The 26,318-nt window shown below is 35.7% G+C and overlaps 1 protein-coding gene across 9 annotated transcripts in view; it reads right to left on the bottom strand.

The window, feature by feature from the left end:
- The window catches only part of LOC111054660 (tyrosine-protein kinase Drl), a 189,674-nt gene that overhangs the window by 14,696 nt on the left and 148,660 nt on the right, over positions 1-26,318 (bottom strand). For all 9 annotated transcript variants that reach the window (XM_022341727.2, XM_022341726.2, XM_022341725.2 and 6 more), the window contains 4 exons: positions 10,494-10,653; positions 7,690-7,849; positions 6,767-6,913; positions 5,894-6,053 (listed from right to left, as the gene is read on the bottom strand). In XM_022341727.2, the coding sequence (XP_022197419.2) occupies positions 5,894-6,053; positions 6,767-6,913; positions 7,690-7,849; positions 10,494-10,653 (627 nt within the window). The remainder of the gene's footprint in view (positions 1-5,893; positions 6,054-6,766; positions 6,914-7,689; positions 7,850-10,493; positions 10,654-26,318) is intronic.

Raw genomic sequence — 26,318 nt, forward strand, 5'->3', positions numbered from 1 at the left:
TCGAAAGGGGAAGAATTTTGTTTGTTAAAAGAGCCGGAGATCAATGGCTGATTGATACATAAACAGCCAAATGATATTTAAAGCGGTACACTCTATTGATAATTATTGATGTTCGGTTGAAAATTTGGGGAGTGATGTTAGTTTAGGGGGGGGGGATATATGACATCCCTCATCATAACCCTTGTGTTTCAAAGATAGGTGGGGGAGAGGGAGGTATTGGTGATTCCATACATGTAGCAAACATTGAATTGATTTACTGCGGTCTAGGAAATGAAACAGATGTCGCACAAATGGAGGACTGATGTGCTACAATCGGAACTTTGTAGAGCGGATAGAGCTGCTGTAAAAGGCCTCACCGACACCACACGGACACCACGGTGTTGAGCACCGTGTGACATGCGAGGCCGCCGCGGTGGCAAATGGCTCGTAACTGACAGCAACATTATCGATTTTATCCTTTCGCCGAGTTTGTAGTATCCGAATTCCCAGCCCGAAATGCCAGCCGCCGAGCGAATAGCTTAGCACCCACGGCTTTTGCCCGAGATAGCGATCGCGAGTCTAAATTGCAAACTCCAAGTTGGCTTTCAAGATTGATCGCTGAAGTGTTCTAGAGAGTCGATTAGAATCTTGTTTGAATCCTCTTCGTTCTCTAGAACTATTGGGACTAAAACCTACTTTGGGACTCTCTACTTTACACTGAACGACTGAACTAGAAATCTTGATTTATTCCTATAACGTATCAGGAATACTTGATTTGTTTTTGGAAAATAATACCAGTACCCTTTTTTAAAAGTTTTTTGAAAAAAGATACTATGGTGTTATTTTTCAATTTTATTTATTTATCTTTCCATCAATACAATCACAAACCATAATATCATAATATAGGCCATAACAGGCCTAGCCAAGACTGCTCTACTCCTAAATTCCATAAATGGTGAATTTTTCAAAAGATAAGCTATATTTTTACTGCTTATCTTCTATTGAAATATACTTCTGAACCTGTTGGAGTTTTTCTTTTTTCAAAATGAAAAGTGTAAATATCAAGGTTAAAGTGTTCAACTATTTTGATTAAGAGATATTTCGAGCTTCAATTCGTCTACTTGTTTAGTCTATGTTTTTAACCCATAATTATCCGACGAATTCATCGAATAATGAAACCATTGAATAACCTCAAGTAGGGGTGTTCTCTGATAAAACTTCTTCATTGATCCATTGGTAAATCAGGTTCTCTAAGAAATAACAATTACACCTTACATTAGATACACCTAGAACAATCTTTGGGACTCTCCACTGACAGAAGTTTTACGATTAAAAAAAAAGTATGATAGTTACGGTATCTTAAAACTGTATTATCAAGAGATAAAATTTCTTGATAATACCTGTAGGCTAGGCTATGATAGTTATCTTAGAACTGTATTATCAAGACATTCCTTAATTACTTGTTGTTGAATTATTTCAGACTCTGTCAAAGCGTTTTTTTAACTATTTATAACATTTGAAATTAACAAGTAGTATTATCGTATCCCACATTCTATGTGTCATCCACCATTCCATGCATGATCGTATCCACCATTTTGTGTATTCAACAGTCAACTGCAGCCAATCAGGAAGCTTCAATGACTTCGACCAATCGTGAGCTGGCAACAGAGCCACTTTGTGTTTTCCAATGACAATGTCAACCAATCAGGGAGCTTGAATGATTTTGTCCAATTACAGAGTGGTAATTTATTCCCTACTAAGCTGATGTTTACCGACTCTACCTGATCATTACATCATTATACTACAAATTACTACAATATACTCGTTACATTATCACAATATACCAATATAAAACAATTAAAATTCATTCTCTTCATAAAATATGATAGTCTACTTTTTCCAGTTTGTAGCAGTTACAATAATGTTTTCGCAACAGATTACTTAGGCAGGCTGGAGTAATTACATAAAATTTTTAGAGAAGTTTCTCATAATCAAAGGGAAAAGCTTCATCTAGAAACATAATTGTGAAATAATAATAATATTGAGTGACCTGGCTGGCTCAGGTCTGGTATCAAGGTTTTGAGGTCACAAGTGATTTCAGGGCCTCTGACAAGACCATACGACTGCCCATAAGTGCTAAAGATCTCTTAATGAACTTTGAAATCCTCTGCAATTAATCCACACGCTCCGAACCAATTACTGTATTTTTGATCAGGTGCTTCTCTAATGTCAACTAATTATCGAATAAGAGAGAATAATATTGATGATTTTGTTACAAAATAAAACTTTTATCTTGACTAGCACCCAACTGATGCATTAGATATTGACTGACAAGCCATAATATTATGATGTAATGCACCGGTGTCATCCCGCTATGCATAATTGAATAGTAGCCTCCCCAGGGTGACGACCCTAATGCAAATCGACCTCCTACCGCCATCAATGAGGATTATCCGCAAATGATGTATCGACATCACATAATATATTGACATAAAATCTATCGAAAACACATTCAACTATCGCTTAACTATGGACACTATAGTGTGATTGATATACTCACTCATAAATAACACGATGCTTGTTTGTGCTACAGAACTACCTCCGTAAACAATGCCGTAGGGCTCCTACACCAATAAAAAATCGTTGATTTCAGCTGATCTATATCAGCTAGTGTTTTCATTGAGCCCTACCTGTGCTGATGTCACCAGAATGCACTATGGCTTTGTTTACGGAGGTAGTGTTTACAGTCAGCATAAATAACATAAATGCTTTTGAGACAATCATAACTAACAGTTCTTCTCAGATAACAGAACAGAGAGAGTAAATTTGTCTTTCGAAATATAATCATCAATGCTTATAATATCCACAGTTCAAGTGAATCTCCCTGAGCAGGTAATCAGAGTTAGATTAGAGTTTATTCATGTAAACTTTCAGTATTTACTTATTTGTGGATTTAATAATAAATTACGGATCATATAAATATGATTAGGATAGAACAACAGCTGCTTGACCCACAATTCTACCCAAATGTTGATAATGAATAACATGTCCAGAAGAATAGGTTATGTTTTTACTGTTGAAATTTCAAGTTCATATTTTGCCCAAAAATATACATGAGTTGGGAATTTGAATTTAAAGGGATTAAAACATCACCTCATAGTGAAATATTACACTAAATTATAACAGCACATTGGATATTTATTTATTTTATTTATTCAATAATTCAGAATCATACAACTTACAGAAAAGTACCACAGGCTAACTTACGCCCAAAACGGTTCCAATTCTAATTTTTACAACAGTCCAAATGTAGCTAGAGGTCATGTGTCACTTCAAAATTCTTCAATTACACACTCAATTTACAATCCATACACACAAAAATCATTTATAAATAAAAAAACTTCCAAATCGAATTAGATTAATTACAAATACTGTAATTGGAAAATTCTAAACTTAGGAAAAAACTAAAATTTTGGGACCGAAAAGACAAACACACTATTTAGTATTAGCAATGACCATGATTGTGAATGATATCAATGAATAGATTGAGTTATTTCCAAAAATTTGAAGCTAAAAGTACACACAATTTCTCACTAAGCACAGATCTAGGTAATTGGTGATTTCATACATCTAGCAAACAAACTAGTAGTTCTGTGAACAGTAGACCTCACGCAGTATTCTCATCCACAAGTACCTGATTGAAACTATAGAACTTATGGAAATACAGCAATAGACTGGCTTCTCCACACATCTGTGTAATCACTTGTCAGCTAATTTATGATGAATAATTCTATAGTCTGATTTTTACTCTCATATTGGCGTATGAAGGATGCTCCTTTTTCCTTGAAATGCAAAATTTCCAGAAACCTTGTATATACGTCGACGCACAATTAAAAAAGGAACATACCTGTCAAATTTCATGAAAATCTATTACCGCGTTTCGCCGTAAATGCGCAACATATAAACATTCAAACATTTAAAAATTAAGAGAAATGCCAAACCGTCGACTTGAATCGTAGACCTCACTTCGCTCGGTCAATTAATAAAAAACTTGTAGTACCTTCTATTAAAAACTTTAAAATATTTTAACTACTAGTTTCGACCATTGGTCATTTTTAAGTTGATAACTTTTAAGTGTCAATAAGTTATTCATATTGTTTTTATTAATTTGAATAAATAGCTTTTAACTGTTAATAAGTTTTTATATTGTTTTTACTAATTTGAATAAAGTAGCCCAACAGTCCTGACAGTTTAAAGTGTATCTCACTGTAGCTGTTTGAGAGATAGCATAGGTAGGCTGACGGTACGGTAACTTGGAAAACACGTCATTTGAGGTTTTGCGCGATCATTAATATACTGCTGTCCTCGACAATAGGGGTTATGAGTAAGCAGCTTTTGTATTGAAACGTGACAAGGTGGCCCCAGCGCAACGCACAAATTTATCATCCTTATCCCCCATTCAATGCTGGGAATAACGTGTAAATACAGTACTGTCACTGCCACAATTAAGCTTTCAGTGCACACAAATTTGTACGGTTACAATGGGTATCTTATTCACCCCTATGTTGTTGAAAAATAGTCTCAAATCGTTTGTTTAGTAATGGATCGAGTGTCAAGAGACAGATTATCGGGAAGATTCATTGGAAGTTGTTATTCAGATGGAAATGAATGAGAAGTAGCATTTGTTTCAATGTTAATGAATAAAAATAATCATTATTAAACGAAAATCTCAAGGGAAATGCTGTAAACCATTCCGAAGACTTCTGCAACTGCAAATATTGACTGTAGGGTGAACAGCTCGAAGAAAATTTGATGATAGCTACTTTTCAAAAATTATTCGCCAGCCCAGGAATCGATCCCGGTAACTCCTAATTGTCAGGCATATTGTTATTACCGAATAGCTAGAAAATCTAAGACCATTGTTGATTGATCAAAAATAATGAAGATATTTTTGTGTGACAACGTTTCTAATCATCTAACAATCTTGTCGAAAATCTTGATACTGTAGATGCAAGTGTTTCCAGAATATTTGATAGGATTGAAAGTATGATTGTTAAATTGAGTGTGGTATATTATATGAAAAGTCTTTTTGTTGTTAACGAAGTATACAAATGCCAGGCGTTACTGAACATGCGCCTGGAAAATAGCTTGATATACAGAACTCACTATAATGAATCTTTATACAACTGAAACTTATACAAGGACACAGTAAACACTATAACCGATTTTCTATTAGCATTAGGTCAGACTGAGGTGGACTCCTCGTATCATAAAATGCACTGGGTCATACCGCATTTATTTTATCTCTCAAACAACGATTAATTTTCCAATAATGTTTTCTTTGGAATTCTAGATTTGAGCAACGTATTATGCCTGCCTTTTCGAGAAATATATAGTCTGGACGATCCTGAGAGTCGAAAGATAAAAAACGTGCGTGACAATGACAGTTGAGACCGAATTTCTGTAAGAAAGAATGGAGTAGATGTATAATATATTAGAATGTCACTGATCCATTAACCTGAATTGAAAGTTTGCTTGTTGAATTGAGTATGTGGTTTGTGGATAAATGAAGAGTCGTAATTTTTATCAAGATTCTTCAACAATAATTATCACTGCTCGAAATTGGGTTAGGAGGGTTTGTTTTGAGTTAGACGGCCCAAATAGAATTGCAAGGAATATCTAGAAAGAACTTGAAGATAATGAAAAAATGGCAAGCTGAGAATGGCAAATATCATTTACCACATTGGAAGCAAACGTGAAAGTCATAATAGTAAGGCTTTCAAGAGCGAGCCATAGTGTTAGAAGGGCTTGTTTCAGGTTAGAAGGCTTAAACAGAATTATTGCAAGGAATATTTTTAGAGATAACTTGAAGATAATGGCAAAATGTTGAACTAAGAAGGAAAATATCACTCACCACATCGGAAGCAGACGTGAAAGTCCTGAGAGTGAGGCTTTCTAGAGCAAGCCATTTGATAGGTCGGTTCTCGTTGTCACCCAGACAATGATAGTCACCCGGAAACAGATCCCTCGCCAGGCCACTGTCCGTCACTCGAACGTGCAATCTCTCATCAATCCTAGAAGAGAAAGAGAAATAATAATTATAGTAAGGATTCACTCATCACATTGTTGAATTTACAAATCTATTTACTTACTTTATCAATAATTACACATACCAAATTGTTATTAGTCAATTACAGAGTTACTAATAATGAGTGATCCAATTATTCTATGAATTACTTATTGTCACATTACTAAAAATGGTCGCATACTTTCTGAAGGTTTTATAAGTTCATTGGAATTAGATTATAGAATTAAAACAGTCAATTGAGGGAAGGAACAGTTTTGAGTTGAGCTTGTTGGATTTTTTCAAGGATGCATATGATTTGTGTATCAAACATCTATAACGAAATGAAAAGATACATGAAGAAATAATATGTTTCTTCTAGTTTGTCGATAATATTCTTGTTGGAATTATAATCTATAGAAGCATTTGAAATTCTTGTTATGAAAACTTAATCTTAGAATCATCAATCGATTTTAATAGGGTTGTCCATCTTGACGATTTTCATTGAAACAACAATCTTCCCATGTTATGATCCATAACTTATCAAATCAATATCATTATTGATATCACATGATTGATAGAACATGGATAATGGAAAGCGGAATACAGTCACTCTCACACATTGTGCATAGCAGAATACAGACAACCATACTAATAAATTATACCGCACCAACTACAAAGAATGAAACAAATTATCATGTTTGACAATATAAAGCTACTTACACACAATTTCTTGTTGCAATATCCTTATGACAAATGCCCTGAACGGTGAGAAATGCTCCAGCAGAAGCAACCTGGGTCGCCATCTTGACTAGTTCTGGAGTGAGCAATGTGTATTGTTCTTCTCTACTATCACAGTTTTGCAGGAATCTGCAATAGAACCCAGAAATTTCAAGAAATCAAACAAAAGTGTTACATGCCATAGATTCTGTAGTTGAAAAATCATAATAAATCCACTTCTCAGGATAAGATATAGGTTAAGGTGCGTACAGATTTACGCGCCGCGAACATGATCAATTCACTTTAAATCAGCTGATGTCAAGCTTTTTATATCTGTATCTTACCGTTTCTGCAAGAATACAGATATAATCAGCTGATTAAAAGTGAATTGCTCATGTTCGCGGCACGTATATCTGTACGCACCTTTATATAACAATTTATACAAATAGTAATGAGCTACATAAAATCTCTATTCTCTGTAGAATTTGACAAACAATTATTGGTTTCTTAAACAGCACCTTTTCAGTATCAATCGATCATCATGTTATAAAACCTTGTTAAAATCGTGATTAGAAGTGCGGAATCTGATATATCAAATCCACCAATCATTCCAGGATTAGATCAGATTAAACAACAAATTATAATTAATCACTGCTTTACTGAACAGAGCTTGCGAGCTGAGTCAAAATCAGGTAAGCTTGTAATAATATCAAAGGATTTTCACTCTGTTGATTCAAATTAATTAGTATTGAACAATCCTCTGACATCCTTTGTTAAGTTGGGAGAAACAATTGATTATTGTTTCACAATTTGACAGCATTGTTTGTGATGTAATTATCGCTTTTTATTGGAAGTGCTGTACTCGATGTCGAGTGAGAACAAGAATGATTTTGAAAATTGAGTTGTTCAAGTTGAAATGTAATTACCTTTTTAGATTCCCCTTATTTATTAGTGGATAGACTATGAGGGGTGGAAGATGTGGATCAGCGTTGGCTCCTAAAACTGGAAGCAAGTGTTGGTGTGTGAACCCATACAGGATCGTTCCTTCTGATAGCAATACAGATTCTTGGAGACGTGAAGCCTCTTCTGTTGAACAGAAAGACAAAAAATGTGATGATAAAAAGGGATGAGGAATCATTGTCGACAACTATTCATTACAAATGATAATTTTATTATAATAATAAATGAATTTTATTTCCAACAAAATTCAAAGAAGCAATGAGATTAATATTTACAATAATTCATGAAGAAGAAATAACATCGACTTATCTAGATATAAATACAACTAGATTGAGAAAATAGAAATTATATGAAATTATATGCCTCAGTAACTACATTTTAGCGCTACAGTTTTGTAATCAATTCTATATCACCATCTCAAACAGGTTTTGTACCTCGAGATGCAAATACTCAATTGGCATTGCATTTTATTTTGTAATAGTATTTTCTCATGTTGTAAAATTTGTATTGCTTCATTATGTATTTCTAAGATGTTGTAATTTTATATTTCTGCCAATAAATCTTCTTCTTCTTCTAGTGCGTCTCCTATCGGAGGTTCGCTATCAGCACAGCAATCCGGATCTTATTCACTGCCGCTCGAAACAAGTCTTTGCTGCTGCAGTCAAACCAATCCCTCAAATTTTTAAGCCAGGAAACACGTCGCCTTCCAACATTCCTTTTTCCGCTGATTTTTCCTTGAACTATATTCTGCAGAGTTATATATTTGTGGCTTCTCATTAGATGTCCAAGATACATGAGTTTTCTATTTTTATAGTGTAAACAATTTCACATTGCTTCTTCATTTTCCCTAGGACTTCCATGTTCGTGACTCTATTTGTCCACGGTATCCGCCACATCCTGCGGTAGCACCACATCTCAAAGGCTTCTAACTTATCCATATGGCTCTTTTTGAGGGTCCATGATTCCATCCCATACAAGAGAGTGAAAATATATGAAAATGGATACATCTAATTATACATGAGAATTCATAATTAATAATGGAAGGAATAAGATAAAATAATGGAACAATTGAATTTTAGTTATGGTTCAGTTTTGGCTATTCAATTCCCATTGGCTGTCGTTATGGTGACGAAATTGCTACTCTCTTATTGGCCAGCTAGTGATTGATTGCGTTCTGTCATACTCAACTCTAATTGGCTGCCGTCATTATGACGAAATTGCTGCTCTTTTATTGGTCAGCTAGTGATTGTTTGAGTTCTCCAATACCATAGAGAAACAATAGGTATTGTTTACGCTATTGTTTCTCTATGCCAATCATAGAGAAACAATATCGTAAGTAGATATCCCATGGTATAGGGCATTTATGTTGCAACGTCCACTGTTATCTCAAGTCACACAGCTTTTTGGGAAAGAAATACGTGGACTATCGGCTTGAGATAACAGTAAAAGTTGCGACATAAACGCCCTATATCATGGGATATCTACTTACGCTACTGTTTCTCTATGCTAATACTCAACTCCCATTTGCTGTCTTCATGATGACGAAATCGCTACTCTCTCATTGGACAGCTGATTATTGGTTGAATTTTTTTCATTCTCAACTCCCATTGGCTGTTGTAATGACGACGGAATAGCTATTCTCTCCTTGGTTAGCTCCTGATTGGTTGGATTCTTTCTAAATCAAATCTTATTGGTTATCATCATGACAATATCAAAAGAGTATTACTGTTCTATCATTGTTTGGCTTGTCGACTTGTGATTGGAATTCTCTATTATAGTGAGATCCATGACATGTAATAATGGCAGTATTTGATCAACATTGGTGTTTCTATTCTTTTCTATCTTTTGACAAATGAGATAGCACTATTCTTTTCTAGCTCTGCAACTATGCCAGATAATTTTTTAACAATTTCTAAGTAAAATATTAATAGAAGAAAATATGTTATCTCAACCATGTTAATCGATTGAAAAATTATTGAAAGATATATTTTCTTTACGAATAAAATATAATTGATTGATTTTAAAGGGAAATGAACAGTTAATATCACAATATTAGGGCACCGAGCTTCGCTTGTTATTTTTATTTATTGATAAACAGAGCACAATTCTCTAAAATGATCGTGCTTATATTTCACAGCTGGCTATATGTCATCTTATGAATTTCGGGGATGCGATATTTTGATTTTTCACATACTCACTCGCTCACTCACTTTTTTACTAACCACAGCTGTTTCAGCCAAGGATGAATCATCCTTTAAATGTCGTTCAGCGAGTTTTCCCAAATATGAGACCTAATGCAATCGAATTTTTATATCATAAACCTACTATGTTCCAAACTTCGTGAAAATCGTTAGAGCCGTTTTCGAGATCCGTTGAACATAAATATCCAGATATAAATATAAATAACCAGATAAATGATAAGATATAAAAATACAGAAATTGCTCGCTCAATATAATAGGATCAGAAATACCGGACTCAGCTATCCTCTATAGCTGGCAGTGGCAAAACAAAGAATCGGCAACGTTGTTCTTCCATCTTTCTCCACTGCCATTATAACGTGGACCTCACTATTGTGCGATAAAATGAGTTGCATTACTGGAATATCTAATCAATTATAAAAATGAGCTATTATAAAAGCTGAATTGGGATTTATAAATATCGACTGGCGATTATGACTGATAACACTTATACTAATGAAATAACTAATCATTGCTTTCACATCGAGAGTATGAGCAGAATACACATCATGATTTATGTTGTTTGACTCACCAGAGACAGTTTTGACGAGGACATCATGCGTCCTTGAGTCATCTTCAGAATGGAATGTGCCTTTGTAGATGCGTCCGAACGTCCCCTCATAGAGCAGACTGCGGGGTGCTATGCGATGCCTAGGAACGTGTAAGCGACGCAGTCTCTCTTCTGGGTCAAGCTGCAACACACAACATTATTAACATCGGCATGATCAAAGAGTAAAGTGCAAGTTTAATTGATGTTTAACATGATTAACATGAACATGATTGAATCAAAGTATAATATTGAAGTGTATGATATTAAAATAGAAGATGTTTGATTTTTTACTGTGTTTGAAAAGCCGTTCTTGAATTTTTCGCAGTTCCACTGAATTGAACTTTCCTATACTACTAGGAGCTACAACGGCAGGATTAAGTATCATTGATGATATTCTTCCAAGATAGGACTTTTCCAAAAAGAATATGTTTGACATAAAAATTGAAAATTGAGTTTTAACCTTCTTTAACCCCAAAACTGTTCCAGCAGAATTTAACTTAAATGTGTAATGCTAGTTCGCCTCCATGGTGCACATTGGGTAACGCTAAATGGACTAGCAAATGATGGCGGTCAGACAATCTTATGCTCTCCTGACCGAAAACTGCACAACATCTCAAAGAATTTTGAAATATACAGTGTATATCTAGGCATTTGAGACTATGATATATTTGTTGTGTATCTGCCATACGCTAAATAAATAAACAAATACATAAAAATGCTCCATTGGTTTTTTGTGAATACATCACACTTATTATGAAAATGCGTCTGACATTCTTAACTATTTTGAAAGATTCCAATTCAATTTCAATTTATCTCCAAAAAAAACATAATAGGCCTACACGAATATGAAATACAATATACAACATATTTTGGAATCCCCCTGCTAGACTATCCATTTGTGTGTAGGGGGGAATAAATTTGCTCGTCTATTTGTAATGGAATGTGTGAGATATAGATTTATTCAATCGTTCACAATTGCACAACTTTCAAGAAAGTGCCACAAACTCAAACTCAAAAGGGCTTCAATTCTAATTTTTACAAAAGTCCAAAACATTTAGCTGTGTTACATTTCTGTTTCTAATGAGAAATTGTAGAGTGAAACCGCAAACATTTCATTTTTTTTTGAGAAATATAAGGATTGAACTCACTAGTATTCAAATTTAAACTTTTAAACATTTTTTTGCACTGTGCAAATCTATTACAACATTGTACAAAAAATGTAGATAGAATCCACTCTGTGCAGTGTGCAAACAACCCTCAATAATTTTCGTCAATATTAATAAGCCGGTTAGGTACACGACGGGTACATTACGTTTATGCGAAATCTATTGTAGCGTAATGAATATTAACACTACAATGAAACGATTTATCACTTAGTTGCAGCAGTGATCCCCATTCTTGCAAGTGAACGATATGACGAACAAAGGCATCGGAACTCTTCCCCCATACAAACTTTCATCAATCTTTGTTCAGGCGCGTGAGTTGGGAGTTTCGTTTCGCAGTATCACGCCCGACGCCCGACTACGGTGTTGATTCTTCGAAGCTTCACTGAGAGTGCTAGCGAGCGAGAAATTAATTTCTTATCGAGCTTGAAAAGGGAGGGGAGGTGATGTCTGAAGACAAAAGCACCTTTTTCTGGAAGGGGAGGCAGATAAGTGGTGCGAAAATAACTGATTGTTACAGTGATGCCACAAAGTGTGCTGGCGGGATCTTTGCCTGTCTGTTTCGACGACTGTGGTGGCCAGATAACCAACTCCCCCGTCTACACCACCACCGTAGTTGTCCAATAGCCTGCATTCCCGCCAAATCGGTTCCCGCCAAATTGGATGTGTGTCGGACCGTGTCGTCTTCTCTGCCGTAACCCGCCGACTGTTTCTTATTTTTATAAGGTCTCCGTTCCACAGAGTTAGATGGGTTGGCCGGCCGTTTCCAGTTGCACTGCTCTGTAACTCTGTGACAGCTCTGTGAAGAGCGACCGTTTCTCACTCTTGGTTGAGAAGCTTGATTGCGGGGAAATTTGTTACAGCTGTTTAAAGCTACAAAGTACCCTCTCTGTAACCATTCTAGTTGATTGTGGATTGATTGTTACAGATCCAGCTGTGCTAATATATTTAGTCATTCAATAATCTACATGAATTCACTAACAATCTCCAGTTAAACTAGTTCCACTGGTTTTAACATCATCTTCTATGATTCACCATTCAAGTTAATTGTGACTAGATTGTTATAGTTTCAGCTCATACGATTATAAAAATCACTATTTCTGGTTCAATATCATCTTACATAGGCAGATATTAACTTTTATAAACAGAACTCAAACGACAATTATCAACTAACTTTCTAATCTCCCTTCAATCCAATCCGTTGTTCTGATAATAGTTGAGAAATTAATAATTATTGACTGTTCTGAACATATTGATCCATATCAATCCATTGAATCATTTCAACTTGCATGATGTCTACTATATAATAATAACAATAATATCGAGTGACCTGGCTGGCTCAGGTCTGGTGTCAGAGCTTTCAGGTCGCAACTGATCAATTTCAGGACCTCTGACATGACCTGAGGACTGCTTTTCAGGCAGCCGGAGGCGACGGCTTAACGTGTCCATCCAAAACACGGAATGGCCGGAGATTAAAATAGAATTAACTAATTGGGGAAACGTACTCTCCATTAATGTGATATCATCCCTCTACTTGCTCACTAGCAGAGACTCCCTACTTGAAGATCATAAAACAAACAATTAATTATTATTACTCACAAAATCCTCATCTCAAACTATCCTGCTACTTTCATACTAGTTCACTAAAATTATTACAACGTCACAGCTCAATGTTGATTACATCAATATCTTCGTATGTCTTTTTCGAACAATGTTTCATTACAAACTTCACCGTCTTATAAAAATAATTATCATTGTATTCACAAATATCACGGATACAGTATAGTTTCTTCTGTATAGAAATAAACATTTTTTCTTCTTACCATAGCAAATGGCTCTCTATGCTCATATCGTCAATGAATTCTACTTACAACTATGAATTTGTAAGTGGATTACTTGTAAATGAATTCTATTTACAAATATCACTGATAGAATATAGTTTCTTCTGTACAGAAATAGACATTGTTTCTTCTCATTGTAGTAAATAGTTCTTCTATGCTCATATCGTTAATGAATTCTTAAAAATATCAAAGGTCGTCTTCTTCATACATATCGTTGAGCTTTTTCATGTTACTTAACTGACCGTTTTTAGCGATTAAAGACATAAATATCCCTACAGAGACACACTTACTTTATGCTAACACAATAGACACACTAGGGTGTTGAACACCCCAATTTAATTTTGCATTTTTCTTTGAAAAATATGAAAAAACAAGTACTTAGACCATACTTCATCATTTCTTAATCATTTTTGTTCCAAGCGCATACAGAAATCAAAAGTAAAGCACTGCTTATCAATATTTATACTAATTTTAGAAGTACGTATGTTCCGCCTAAGTGTTGGAGCTCCTAATCCGGTTTGAACGAATGGCTTGATCATTGCCAATGACAACTTCATCAAAAACTCACGTCTCTTCACTTTATTGCTTTGAATCTCAAGTTGCAGAGAATCATAGGCATTTATCCCAATCTGATCCATCATCCCATACCACATTCGTAGTGACAATACAAGTAAATCTTTGTAATAAAAGTCCTACGTAAAAGACACTCTGGGGTGTTAGACACCCCAAACGAAGAACAAGATGAGCTGGTGACTTTGTAGAATGCTATTACTGACTGGAAGTGGTGGAGAGTAGTTGACAATACTACAAACCTAATTTAGACTGGGCATAAATTCCCATCTCTTTGATATTGTCAACTGCAGAACAGAAAAAAATCCCTGAGGTGTGAAACACTCCAGTGTGTCTCTTTAGGGATAAGCTCCTTCTGACGACTGTGCAACAAGATCATGTGTCTAATCGGGCGTTTTTAGTTATATGTGAGCTATAGTTTACTTTGACGTCTGTGCAACGAAAAGTGGAGTCTACGAAAGTTTACGAATGGCTTCGTAAGAGAATCAACTGCTTGTTTTCAAATTAATGTGATGACTCTGCGACCGGGCATGTTCTGATTATACCCATTGATTTTAGTTCACACATTATTATTCACAGTATTTTGAGCTGTTATAGAAGCAATAATGAAACAAATTCAAACCAGCGATTATCGTAATCTGCATGTATGAAGCAAGCGATCTAATCCAATTTCATCAGACTAATCGAATTGTGGAGGCCTATGGTGTGATCCACTACATCACCGATCTCACAACACCTCCCTATCAAATGCATCAAGCCGTCTCCACACTTTGCTCCACGCTTCAAAGCGCCTCCACACTTTGCTCCACGCTTCAAAGCGCCTTCACTTCACAGGCTGTGGGATAACAAGCACCCTGCCAGCTGATTCGATACAAGGTGCGCTTAAGCCGGCCAACTCAGGCCTACATCATATTTTACAAAGGATTATAATGTGATGGAAGGGTGATGTGTATCGCTTTCGGATATCCATCGATGTAATATAGCAGTATGTCGAAGAGTGCTGCTGAACTATAGGAAACCTAGAGAAAAAGTGCTGCAGTGTATAAAATAATATATACATATGTGATAGTATGTTGAAGGGTGTTGATCCACTATAAATATATATAGAATCTATCATTGTGTAACGTTATCTTTTTCTATAACGTGTGCCCTGCTTGGCTGTAGTCGGTAGAGCAAAGATTTGAAAGATGTATAACACTTTTTGTAGTTCCTGGAAAAATAATAGTAGGCCTACCAAGTTCTTACCAGCTCTCTCAGGAGCTCAAACAGTTCTCTGCTTTTGCTGGTTGCAAACGTCGGCCGCTTTAACAGTTCACAGCTCCTGTGACTGCTTTGTTGAATTCCACAAGTATAGATGCAGCAGAGATAGAATCGTAGGGTGAAGAGTGCTGTATCGTTTCAAGATATACATGCTTAATCGTAGGCCTATGTCGAAAAGTGTTGATTTACTATGCAGGGTGGGTGAAAAGTCCGAGAACGGCTTCATATCTCATACACAAAGGCAATTTGACGGTGGGTGTGATTGGGGAACCTACTAAAATTGAAAATACTACTTTACTATGACTTCAAAAATCTGGTCCACCATATTGAGTGCAACTTTCTTTTTTGAATAGGAAGGTGGTCATGCAATACATGGTTTTGATACGGAATTTCAAGAAAAAAATGAATGGCGAAAACCGCATATCGATATCTCAAACCGTTTCGAAGATATTCAAATTATTAATCAATACTATTCAAAGCAGGAAGGGGGGAAAAGTATGAGAACGGCTTAGTATCTCATGAAAAAATGTGATATCAAGGTGGGTGTGATTCGGGATCCTACTCAAATTGAAAATACTACTTTACCTTGATTATTAATCAATACAATGCAAATCAGATACATCGATGTGCGGTTTTCGTCATTCATTTTGTCTTGAAATTTCGTATTGAAATCGTGTATCGCATGACCACCTTCCTATTTAAAAAATAAGTTTCATTCAATATGGCAGATCCAAGATGGCGGACCAGATTTTTAAAGTCATAGTAAAGTAGTATTCTTAATTCGAGTAGTATCCCCAATCACACCCACCGTCAAATTACCATTGTTTATTAGTATTAAGCCTTTCTCGGACTTTTCACCCACCCTGTACATACATTTAGAAATCTTATGGTGAAGAGTGCTGCATCCCTTTGAGATATACATTCATATTATCGTAGATATGATAGGTATGTATATCATCGTATGGCGAAAGGTTTTGATTCACTATAGATAAATGAATAGAATTGTAGGATAGAGAGCTGCATCCCTCTGACATACATGTATATTATCGTGGATTAGATAGGTATGTACATAATCATATAGCGAAGGGTGTTGCATTATCAACATTTTCATAGATATATACAATAATCATATGGTAGAATGTACTCCATAAAAGATATACGTATATAATCATGAGGGGACAGTTGCAGCTTCAGTTGAGATTACACATATATATATATATATATAATTGCATGGTGGAGTGTGCTGTGAGATTCAAGATATACATATATCATTGAATAGTTGACCGAGCGAAGTGAGATCTAAGATTCAAGTCGACGGTTTGGCATTTCTCTTAAATGTTTAAATGTTTATATGTTTTTATGTTGCGCATTTACGGTGAAACGCGGCAATAGATTTTCATTAAATTTGACAGGTATGTTCCTTTTGAAATTGCGCGTCGACGTATATACAAGGTTTTTAGAAATTTTGCATTTCAAGTATAATATAAAAGGAAAAAGGAGCCTCCATCATACGCCAATATTACCGTAAAAATCAGACGATAGAATTATTCATCATAAATCAGCTGTCTAGTGGACTATAATACTACCCGTTCAAAAACATCGAACATCTTGAAAATGTATCTTTCCATCAACGTTAGTAGACAGTTGACTATTTTTATAATACTACCTGTTCAAAAACATTGAACATCTTGAAAATGTATCTTTCCATCAACGTTGTAGACACGTCACGGTACGATATGACAGAAAGCTCTATATTTATTTAGGATTTTTTCTAGACATTTCAAATTGATAAATTATTTATTAATTTTTGAGAAAACATAACAACAGGTCAATGTACTTACTGAGCGCGAGGTCTACTGTTCACAGAACTACTAGTAAAGTGTGCTACCTGCTGCATCGCTTCAAGATATATAATCGTAAGGCTAGGTTGCAGCTTCTCTACAAGGTATACATATATCGTGGAGATTGCTGCAATGATTCAAGATATACATCATAAATGATTGTGAAGGGTGCTGCTTGCTCCATAGTTTCAAGATATACATATATAATTATACAAGGAGGGTGGTCCATCGTTTTAAGATATACATATATAATCGTATGAGGGAAGGTGCTGCAACGATTCAAGATATACATATATAATCGAATCAGGAAGGGTGCTGCATCTCTTCAACATATATACACATATAAGGGGACGGGTGCTGCATAGAATTATGTATATATTGTATGGCGTGAGGGAAAACATACATCATATTCTGTATAGGAAGTAGCTAAGTGAGGTGATGGAAGGCCTCACACAAGAGGGATCTTTAGCAGAGGTGTGTGTGCGTGCGGGGGTGAGGGGCTGATCCGTTGTAAACGAGGATGTAGAACGTTCGCCTCTGCCGTCATTATTAGTGAAGATGGCGTGAAGAGGTGGATAGTGTAGGTAATTCGATTAAAGAAGTGAGCGACACCCTTCCGCTGGGCTTTGCGTTTCCCGCGCGGCTTTGAGGGCGCCAAACGGACGGCGCGTTTCCCGCGCGGCTTTGATCTGGCGCTTCGTCGTTCGTTATAATATGTACCTCGATTGGTAGGCTTTCCAACGAAAGAGTTCCTCTGCAGCAATGTCGAGTTCTGTTGGCTTGAAAAGTTGGTGATCGATCAGATGCTGGTGATGCTCCTTCTCCTCGCCCTCCTCCTCCACCTCCTCATCATCCACCACCTCCTCCTCCTCCATTTCCTCCTCCTCCTTCTTCTCCTCATCCTCCACCACTCCCTTCTCCAACTCCTCCTATGCTTTTCTTCCTTATCCTTCTCCTCTCCTCCTCCTCATTCTTCACCTACTCCTCCTTCATATTATTCTCCTCCTCCTCCTTCCGCCCATTTTTCATTTTTTCTTACCTTTATCTTCCTCCTTTCCTTCTCCTTTTCATCTCCACCTAAGCCTTCTCCTCCTTCTCATATTTCCTTCTTCTCCATTCTCCTCCATCTTCTTCTTCTCCTCCTGCTCTGATACTTTTTCTCTTCTTACTCCAGGTCTCTGGAGTACTCCAGTTCCCTCTTTTCTCCTTCTATCCCTCCTCCTTCTTCTTCTCCCCCTTCTTGTCCATCTTACTTTCCCATGCCCTTGTCCTCCTCTCACTTCCACTCTTTCCTCTCACCAGTTTCGTCTTTCTCCTCTTCCTCCTACTCCTTTCCCTTCTTGTGCTCCGTCTGTTCCTTATCCTCCTTCTCTGCCTCTTCATCCTCCTCTACGAATTCTGGTGAAATCTTTCTCCCCTCGACTCTCTCCCCTATCAATCCTCCTTCCATTTCATCTCCCTCTCTTCTTCTCCACTACTCTTTCTTCTCCATTTTCTCTATTTGATAAATATTTTTCCCAACTCTTATATATGCATATCAGCCGATCTTCCATCTCTTTCTTCTCCTTTTACTTATCCTTCACCTGCTTGTTGACCTCCTCCTTCTCCTCCTCCTCATCCATCTTCTCCACCTTCTCTCACACCAGCCTCTCCTCCCTTCTTCCAATCCACTTTCTCTTTCACACCTTCTTTTCCTCTTCTTTCTCCTCCTCCACCTCCTCCTAAACCTCTTTCGCATCCTTATCCCTCTCCAACTTCTCAACTTTCTTTCCCGCTTCTCACTCTCCCCAACTTTATAACAAGCACACAAATTCAACCGATTTTATTCACAATACAGTCCCAACAATATTTTTCCCGCCGAAAAGTTTACGACGCAGTATCGTCGATGCAGGCGGCAGAGGAAGGAAGGAAGGAAAACGGCTGTAATTCTGTGTTATTGATCAGTTTTATTGAAAAGTCTTGAATGCCTTCGAGCAACTCAGCCTCTACTAATTATGGAGTTCAGGAAGTTGGTCATGTTATTCCTTCCTCTTCGGAGACTGCTTCAAATTGTGTATGACTGCATGCTACGTGGAGAAGGAGATATAACGAAATAATGATTTCATTCAGGAGGCTTGATTATCAATTTAATAATGTCACTCACGATAAGAGGTTGATTTCTATGAGTAATTTTTTCTTTGAAAGTACCAGAAAACTAAAAGATGGATTTAGAGTTCCAATAGTTTCTTGATTCTAGAAATCGAGCAACTTAGAGCAACGTTGCGAGCAACGAATAGGTTATTTGAGCAACGAATTCGAGCAACGTTGGCACTCCAGATTATAGAATTCCAACTTCTGAAAAAACTCAGATTGATTGATAACACTCTGTAAATTCTTCTTTAAGATCAACTATCAGAAGACTAGTTGCATAGTCACCTCTAATGAAGGTGGTTATGCTAGTTGTCAAGGACTAGCTATCGGAAATCGAGGAGTTTTGGTTGAAGATGAACCTGCCATCACAAGACATCAAGTGGCACAAGGAAATACGTTCCATGAATGTTGAATCGGACAGAACACTTCCAGTATCAAGTAACCAGGAAAAGCTAGTTGAATTCCGAAACCAAAATTTTGTTTGATCTATAGCTTAGTTCAATAAACTTCATTTTCGTTTAGTTCTAGATTAATTTATTCTATTGAAAAAGGGTACTATTTATTTAAAGAAAAACGATCAAGTATCCTTATAGAATAAAATCAAAATTTGTTAATTCAATCTGGCAGCCAATCTTATCTAGTAATACATAACACAATATTTCGAGCTTTTCCAATAATTATTGAAGCTTAATTATTCCCGAGATTTATTCTACCAAGTGCACTAGGGACACTTGGAATATATAACGCTACTGATACTTTGACTAAGATAAGTTGAAGTACTGCTGATATCAAGTACCTAATTGGAAACACGAAATAGTGGCAGAAGTTTCATTAAGCTGCATAACTCTACTTGAAAATTTCGACTCTATAATCTTAACTTGGAGATTCGCAGGGAATTCAGACTGGAAGTTGGACCTCGGTACAGGAAAATCATTGATCACGCGTAAGCTGCTTTATAAGTTTCGAGAGCGCATAGTTTTTGATTGCTAGAACAATAGCAAGATTCCGAAACTTTGTCGAGGAGGTAGATTAGGGAGTTGTAGGTATATTATTCGCATTCGGAATAACTTAGCTAATCAAAATGCAACTTCAGTGGGGACTTTCTAAAAGCTTGATACCGCTCAATCTACAGCAGCCACTCTCAAAGTTCCAAAACTGAAGGGCATAAGTGCCTTTTATAATGTGAGAGCGTTTTTGCTTCGTTGGTTGAGCTGACCTTTAATGCCAGCTAAAGTTCAACAAAAACGGCTCCATGTGTGACTTGGCTTGGAAAATGCCAGAATATTCTGTCAATATTCATTATAATAATATAAATCAAATTAAAATAATTTAAATTTTACAATGAAGATATATTATTATTAAATGAATATTTGTGTTCAGAGTGAATAACATCAGGTAATATCCCAGAGTGATTATCTTGTTAATTGTCGCTTAACAAGCAAAGTCTTTTTCTATAAGTCTTATTTTGTAAGTTAAGTTATGGTGCAATGGACAAAACAGAACAATCAGTTACAAAAAATGAAGAAATATAATCAGGTAAATTGAGAAATATAACTATTGTTATTGATTGTTTTTATTTTATGTAAAGGATTATTTTTATATATCCCTCAAATAGCTTACAGCTAGAGGGATACTATCGCACTATTGTAATACTCGAATAAATAAATATTGCAATATCAATACATTCATTATAATGTATTTCCTCCTGTGATAATCATAACGATAGGGTAAAGTTTAGAAGACAGCCAAAAACTATAGCAGGAATATAATTTAATTATTCGTTGGTCTAGTAAAAGAATTAATAGCATTGGGGATGTTGAAATTATGATAAATTTTGGAATATACAACTGTTGAAATCCGAGCTTAATTTTTGTTATTATCGAATTTTATTTTCATTTATTCCATTTTGAAGTCTCTTTATGATGCATTGTTGCTCAAAAATAATACTTTCTCCTGGTGACATACTTTTATTTCAGTAATCCATAGTGGTTTTCAATACTTTTATCATTTATATCTTCTAATACTATATATGTACTTTGTGAATGCTTCTTGTAATATTGATGTTATTAATAATTATTGAATCAAATCAACTCAGGATTCAATATAAACTCTAAATATTATTTATATTTATTGCTTATATCAATTAAACCTCAATTCTCAATTTGTGAATTTATCATATTTTTTTCATCTGACTTTCTTTTCTATCAATCCTCAACATCACAATAACTGATTACTAGTAAAAAAATCGAAAATTTCAATATTTTTATCAACTGAATGATTGAATCAGTATTTCATCTCTAGCCCGATATAATTACTATTTGTGAGCTTGAATTTTTAAACAATTCAACTCTTCCGTTCGGATATACTCATAAAGAGTAGCCTATAGATAGGATATTTGAAATATAGATATTTTATATATATCTATATTTTAAATATAGATAGATATTTAAAGAGTATACTCTTCGGATATACTCTTATTGTGTCAAAGGCTTGAAATACCTTGAAGACAACCCAAAGGCCTTTATCTTTCTCTTGGCAAAAGTAGCACATCCATTTGGGAATTTGACAGTTGAAAGATGTGAACAAATGATATATTGTTTTGGGAATATCTTCATCACAGGAAGTTGGCCCAAAGTTAGAAACGCCAGTTACCGAGAAAGTATTTCTTCCAGAGAAGTTGTTCTTTTTCTCGAGCCGTAAGCATTTTCCATTTTTCCGACCAACTTGATACAAGAAGACAAAGTTTTTACTACCCAACTTCAATAACTGAACATTATTACTGAATGTATCATCTGTCTAGAGTTCTGTATGGAGTGATCGATCACATTTCAATAGTCCGGAAGTTTTTCTTCTGAAGAACTGGATGGGAAATCAATTGTTGAATAACCAGAACCGTATTTTTATTATAAACGATTTGGAAATACGAACTTTTACACCAACTTACTTAGACCAAAAACAGGATCCTGTCAGTGTTCGGAAAACGATTTCAGTGCTTGCAAAAAAGAAACCAAGCAACTCGACTTATGCTTATTGTTCTAAACTAATTTACGAATTCCATACCATGCTATGAGATGGCATCAATGTGTAATGGAATTCCAACAAAGTGAAATAAAATGTCATGAGCTGCGTTTACATCAAAGTTGCTAACAATTTTTTTTCCTGTCCTTTTATATTCTACTAGCAGGTTACCCGTGCTTCGCAAGGGTCTTTCTTAAAGCTTTACGTAGTGAAATCTAGAAGAATTCAAAATAGGCCTACAGTGAGTCAGTCATTCTATCAGGGCTCGAATAATTTTGAAATTTTAATCTATATATATATTATATATTATAAGCGAATTGGCACTCACTCACTGACTGACTCACTCACTCACTCATTCGCATAACTAAAAATCTACCGGACCAAAAACGTTCAAATTTGGTAGGTATGTTCAGTTGGCCCTTTAGAGGCGCACTAAGAAATCTTTTGGCAATATTTTAACTCTAAGGGTTGTTTTTAAGGGTTTAAAGTTCGTCTTTTAGCATGTATATTCTTCTTCTCCCAATTTCTTAATTATAATTGAAATTCCTATATCATATGTTACTATAGAACTATAATCTAGATAGAGTACCTACCTCTTCGAAACAGTTGTTAACTGGCAACTAAATTAATAATTTTGTCAGGTTGGCAGTAAGTTGAGTTGATTTTGTTAGGTTGGCACCAAGTTGAAGATTTAAATGCATTTATGGCGGAAAAATTGATTGGGCACTGCTACTTCAATCCTGGGAATATTATATTACTAGCGGTCAGGCTCGCTTCGCATGCCATATCCGTTTAGCCAGACGTTTAGTCTGGACCCCCGACTGGATCGTCCTAACATATGATAAAAATGCTCAAATGAAAAATGCTGATCTCACTCTTGGACGATCCAGTCGGGGGTCCAGGGGGCGGAGCCCCCTTGCTAGCTTGCTGGCGAGCGAAGCGAGCCTGACGGCTAGTTAAATAGAAATGGAAGAATATAATTTCTTTATGTAAATAACAACACCTTTATTGAAAGACATATTAATTGCATGCGTTTTCATATTGCCGATACAGCATTGATGAAACTGTAGACGTTTATTTAGCATTTGTCTCAAAAATTGTTCTAGCTGAAAAATTAATAATCCATGCCACGTGTAGGCGTAAACATTGCATCAGGAAAACGAAGTTTCAAAACTATGTTTTTCAGGTAGAAAGCAATATAGAAACAGATGTTCCTTTTTTTTATTTCGACCATATGATTCGGTGATTTCTTAATGAAATTGAACGTACCAATTATGGAATTTAAACATTAATTCTGAAAAATCTAGAAGGAAAATTAAAACTTGGGCTTCCAGGTGCACGAGATTGATATTTTTAGAATCTATGTGCAAAATTTGAAGATCTAAATCATCCCCGTTTTTCCGGTATGCAATCAACAAGCTGACATGTTTTAATGCGAACAAACGAACACACGAACACACGAACAAACACAACCCTACTCTCTCTTATTATTATATATAGATTGGATAGAACATAACTTGGCAAACACATTTGTGTGTTTCTGCACACCTCATGTGTTCGCCAAGTACAGTTTAATCTGGTGGAATTGATTAGGACGAAATAACAATCATTCGATAACTTTGGTGTAAATACAGCTTTTTAAAAAAAGATTCAAATTTGAGTTCAAGTTTGATTCGCAAGCTTTTGTCATAACTTTGATTCTATGTTTGATTCATGATTGAATTAAGAAATTTGATTCAAGTTGGAGTTCTTTGATGATTCCGGAGCTCTGGAGGAGCATCCAAGTTTGCTCGGAATTTCTTGATCACTTATCGCAGACATCCCTTGCAGAATTTCAGCCGGCATTTGCAAGTTGAGGGGAAGGAGAGACGCGTGTAATTGAGGTGCTTGGAATTACAAGAGCAATTAGAGAACTCTGTTATAAAACAGCTTCAACGACCGAATTAGTCCAGGTAATCCAATATCTCTAATTTAATTTCAACGATCCCAGGATGCTTAAGTCGGGGAGATGCTCGAGCAGTTCGGTCGTTAAATACAAATTCCAATATTGGATCATGACTTTTTGAATAATTACTTCGTTCCTCTAAATAATTTTAATATATCATACTCAACGCAATTATACCGAACGGATATTAATTGAAACTTAGATGCGTCATTCCCAGATGAAGAAAGAGTTTGAGTATTTCTCATCACTCACAATAAATTCGAGTAGAAGGATTCTGTACTACTCACATAATAATATGAATTTACTACAAAGCTCATCATTTCATTCTATAGATATGATATCCCATCCAAGTAATTTTTCAGTTTCACTATTCAGAAACAATATCTCCGAATATCTCGAAATCGATATATTTTGATTCAATGTGAATAAAATAATACAAGGTATACAACTGAATCACAAATGTTTGTTCAAATTTAATAATTCTCATGCTGGGTGATATCATAATCTCCGTACAGTCTCACGATATAATGTGATCACAAAAAATGAGAGCAACATAGAATGCTTATCCACGCATACTCTGGATATTTATAGATAAAAACTCTAATTTGAAACAGATCTGAAATGAACACTTGCCATCACCTTGATTTTAATTTCAATTTTTGTTTTAAAATACGATCTCAATAAATACACTTTACATATATTTTAATCCTTCTAGTTTTCAGCTATTTCAAAACCTGTGATCAGTTCCTGAAACTTATGAATTGAAACTAATAAACGCAATGATTTGAGAGGCTCTCTTCAATGATTCTAATAATGCTGGAAAAAATTGCTTTTCATAATATTTTGCTTCACCTCTATCAGGGAAACATGTCCTTCGACTAATACTTTCTCTCTCTTCATTACTATCAAGAGATGTTCTTCGACAAATAATTTCATAGATTTCTGAAATAATCTCGATATCTGAATAACAAGACACAGTAGAGTTCTCTATTTCTGTATCCATAGAACAGTAGTCAACTGTTATGCTGCTGAATGAACATTCAATTTTTGGCAGCTCAATCCAGATAAAAGTGCATCAGTGTTTCTATTTCTGAACTTTATCTCGAGAATGAAATTCGTGATTATTATTCAAAAATTAAGCTCCCCCCCGCACCCCACCCGACCCGGTCGAAATTTTATTCTAGCAATCTAGTAATGTAGGGGCGCTGAACAAAAAAGTTCTCTTGAACTTTGCTGAGAAATGTGCCGTTCAAAAGTTGAAAATATTGGGGGGGTCCTGGAGCCCCCCAAAATAGAAAATTTCAAGATATCATAATTATTCCTATGGTTTCAACCACTTGTCAATCGAATCCAACAGAGCACCAACCACCACAACAACCACCCTTGTCAGGAGGTTTTCAAATACTCCGGCTTTAGTATATATAAATAACTCACTCTTTGTGCTCGGCAGGGGCTTCACCCCCTGCACCCCTATCTGGGGTGGGTTAGCAGCCTCCGCGCTTCGCGCTCTGTTTGACTAGTATGATAGGATAAGGATGTTTTCCACCTGAAGGCAATAACTATCAACTCTGGCTGACGGCTTCGGCCATGCCTAAGAATTTTTGATTGTATCAGTTTTTAATTATGTTGTTGGAACTTGTATCTAGTGTATTCAATATGTATTGTATGCTTGAATTGAAAAATAAGAATATATCTATCTATCTATCTATCATAGATTTCTGGCTACAGAAGGAATCTGTCAATTCAACTCTATCAGATTGACAATCTTTGTGTTTCTCATCAGAAACATTTGAATATTATTTATTCATCACATTGTGTACACATACTTAACATGAGGAAAGGCACAACAGGCTCATGCCCAAAACTGTCCCATTTCCAATTTATACTATATACTGTCCAAATCAAAAAGTTGGTTATGTCACTCTCACTTTTCAAAATACGATTTACACTCTTCAATACTCAGATAAACGAGCAAATTTTGAATCAAATAGATACTATTAGAGTCTAGAATCGAAAAAATCTAAAACAGTAACTCAATA

Source organism: Nilaparvata lugens, chromosome 1 (assembly GCF_014356525.2).
Source record: "Nilaparvata lugens isolate BPH chromosome 1, ASM1435652v1, whole genome shotgun sequence".
Classification (NCBI taxonomy): Eukaryota; Metazoa; Arthropoda; class Insecta; order Hemiptera; family Delphacidae; genus Nilaparvata; species Nilaparvata lugens.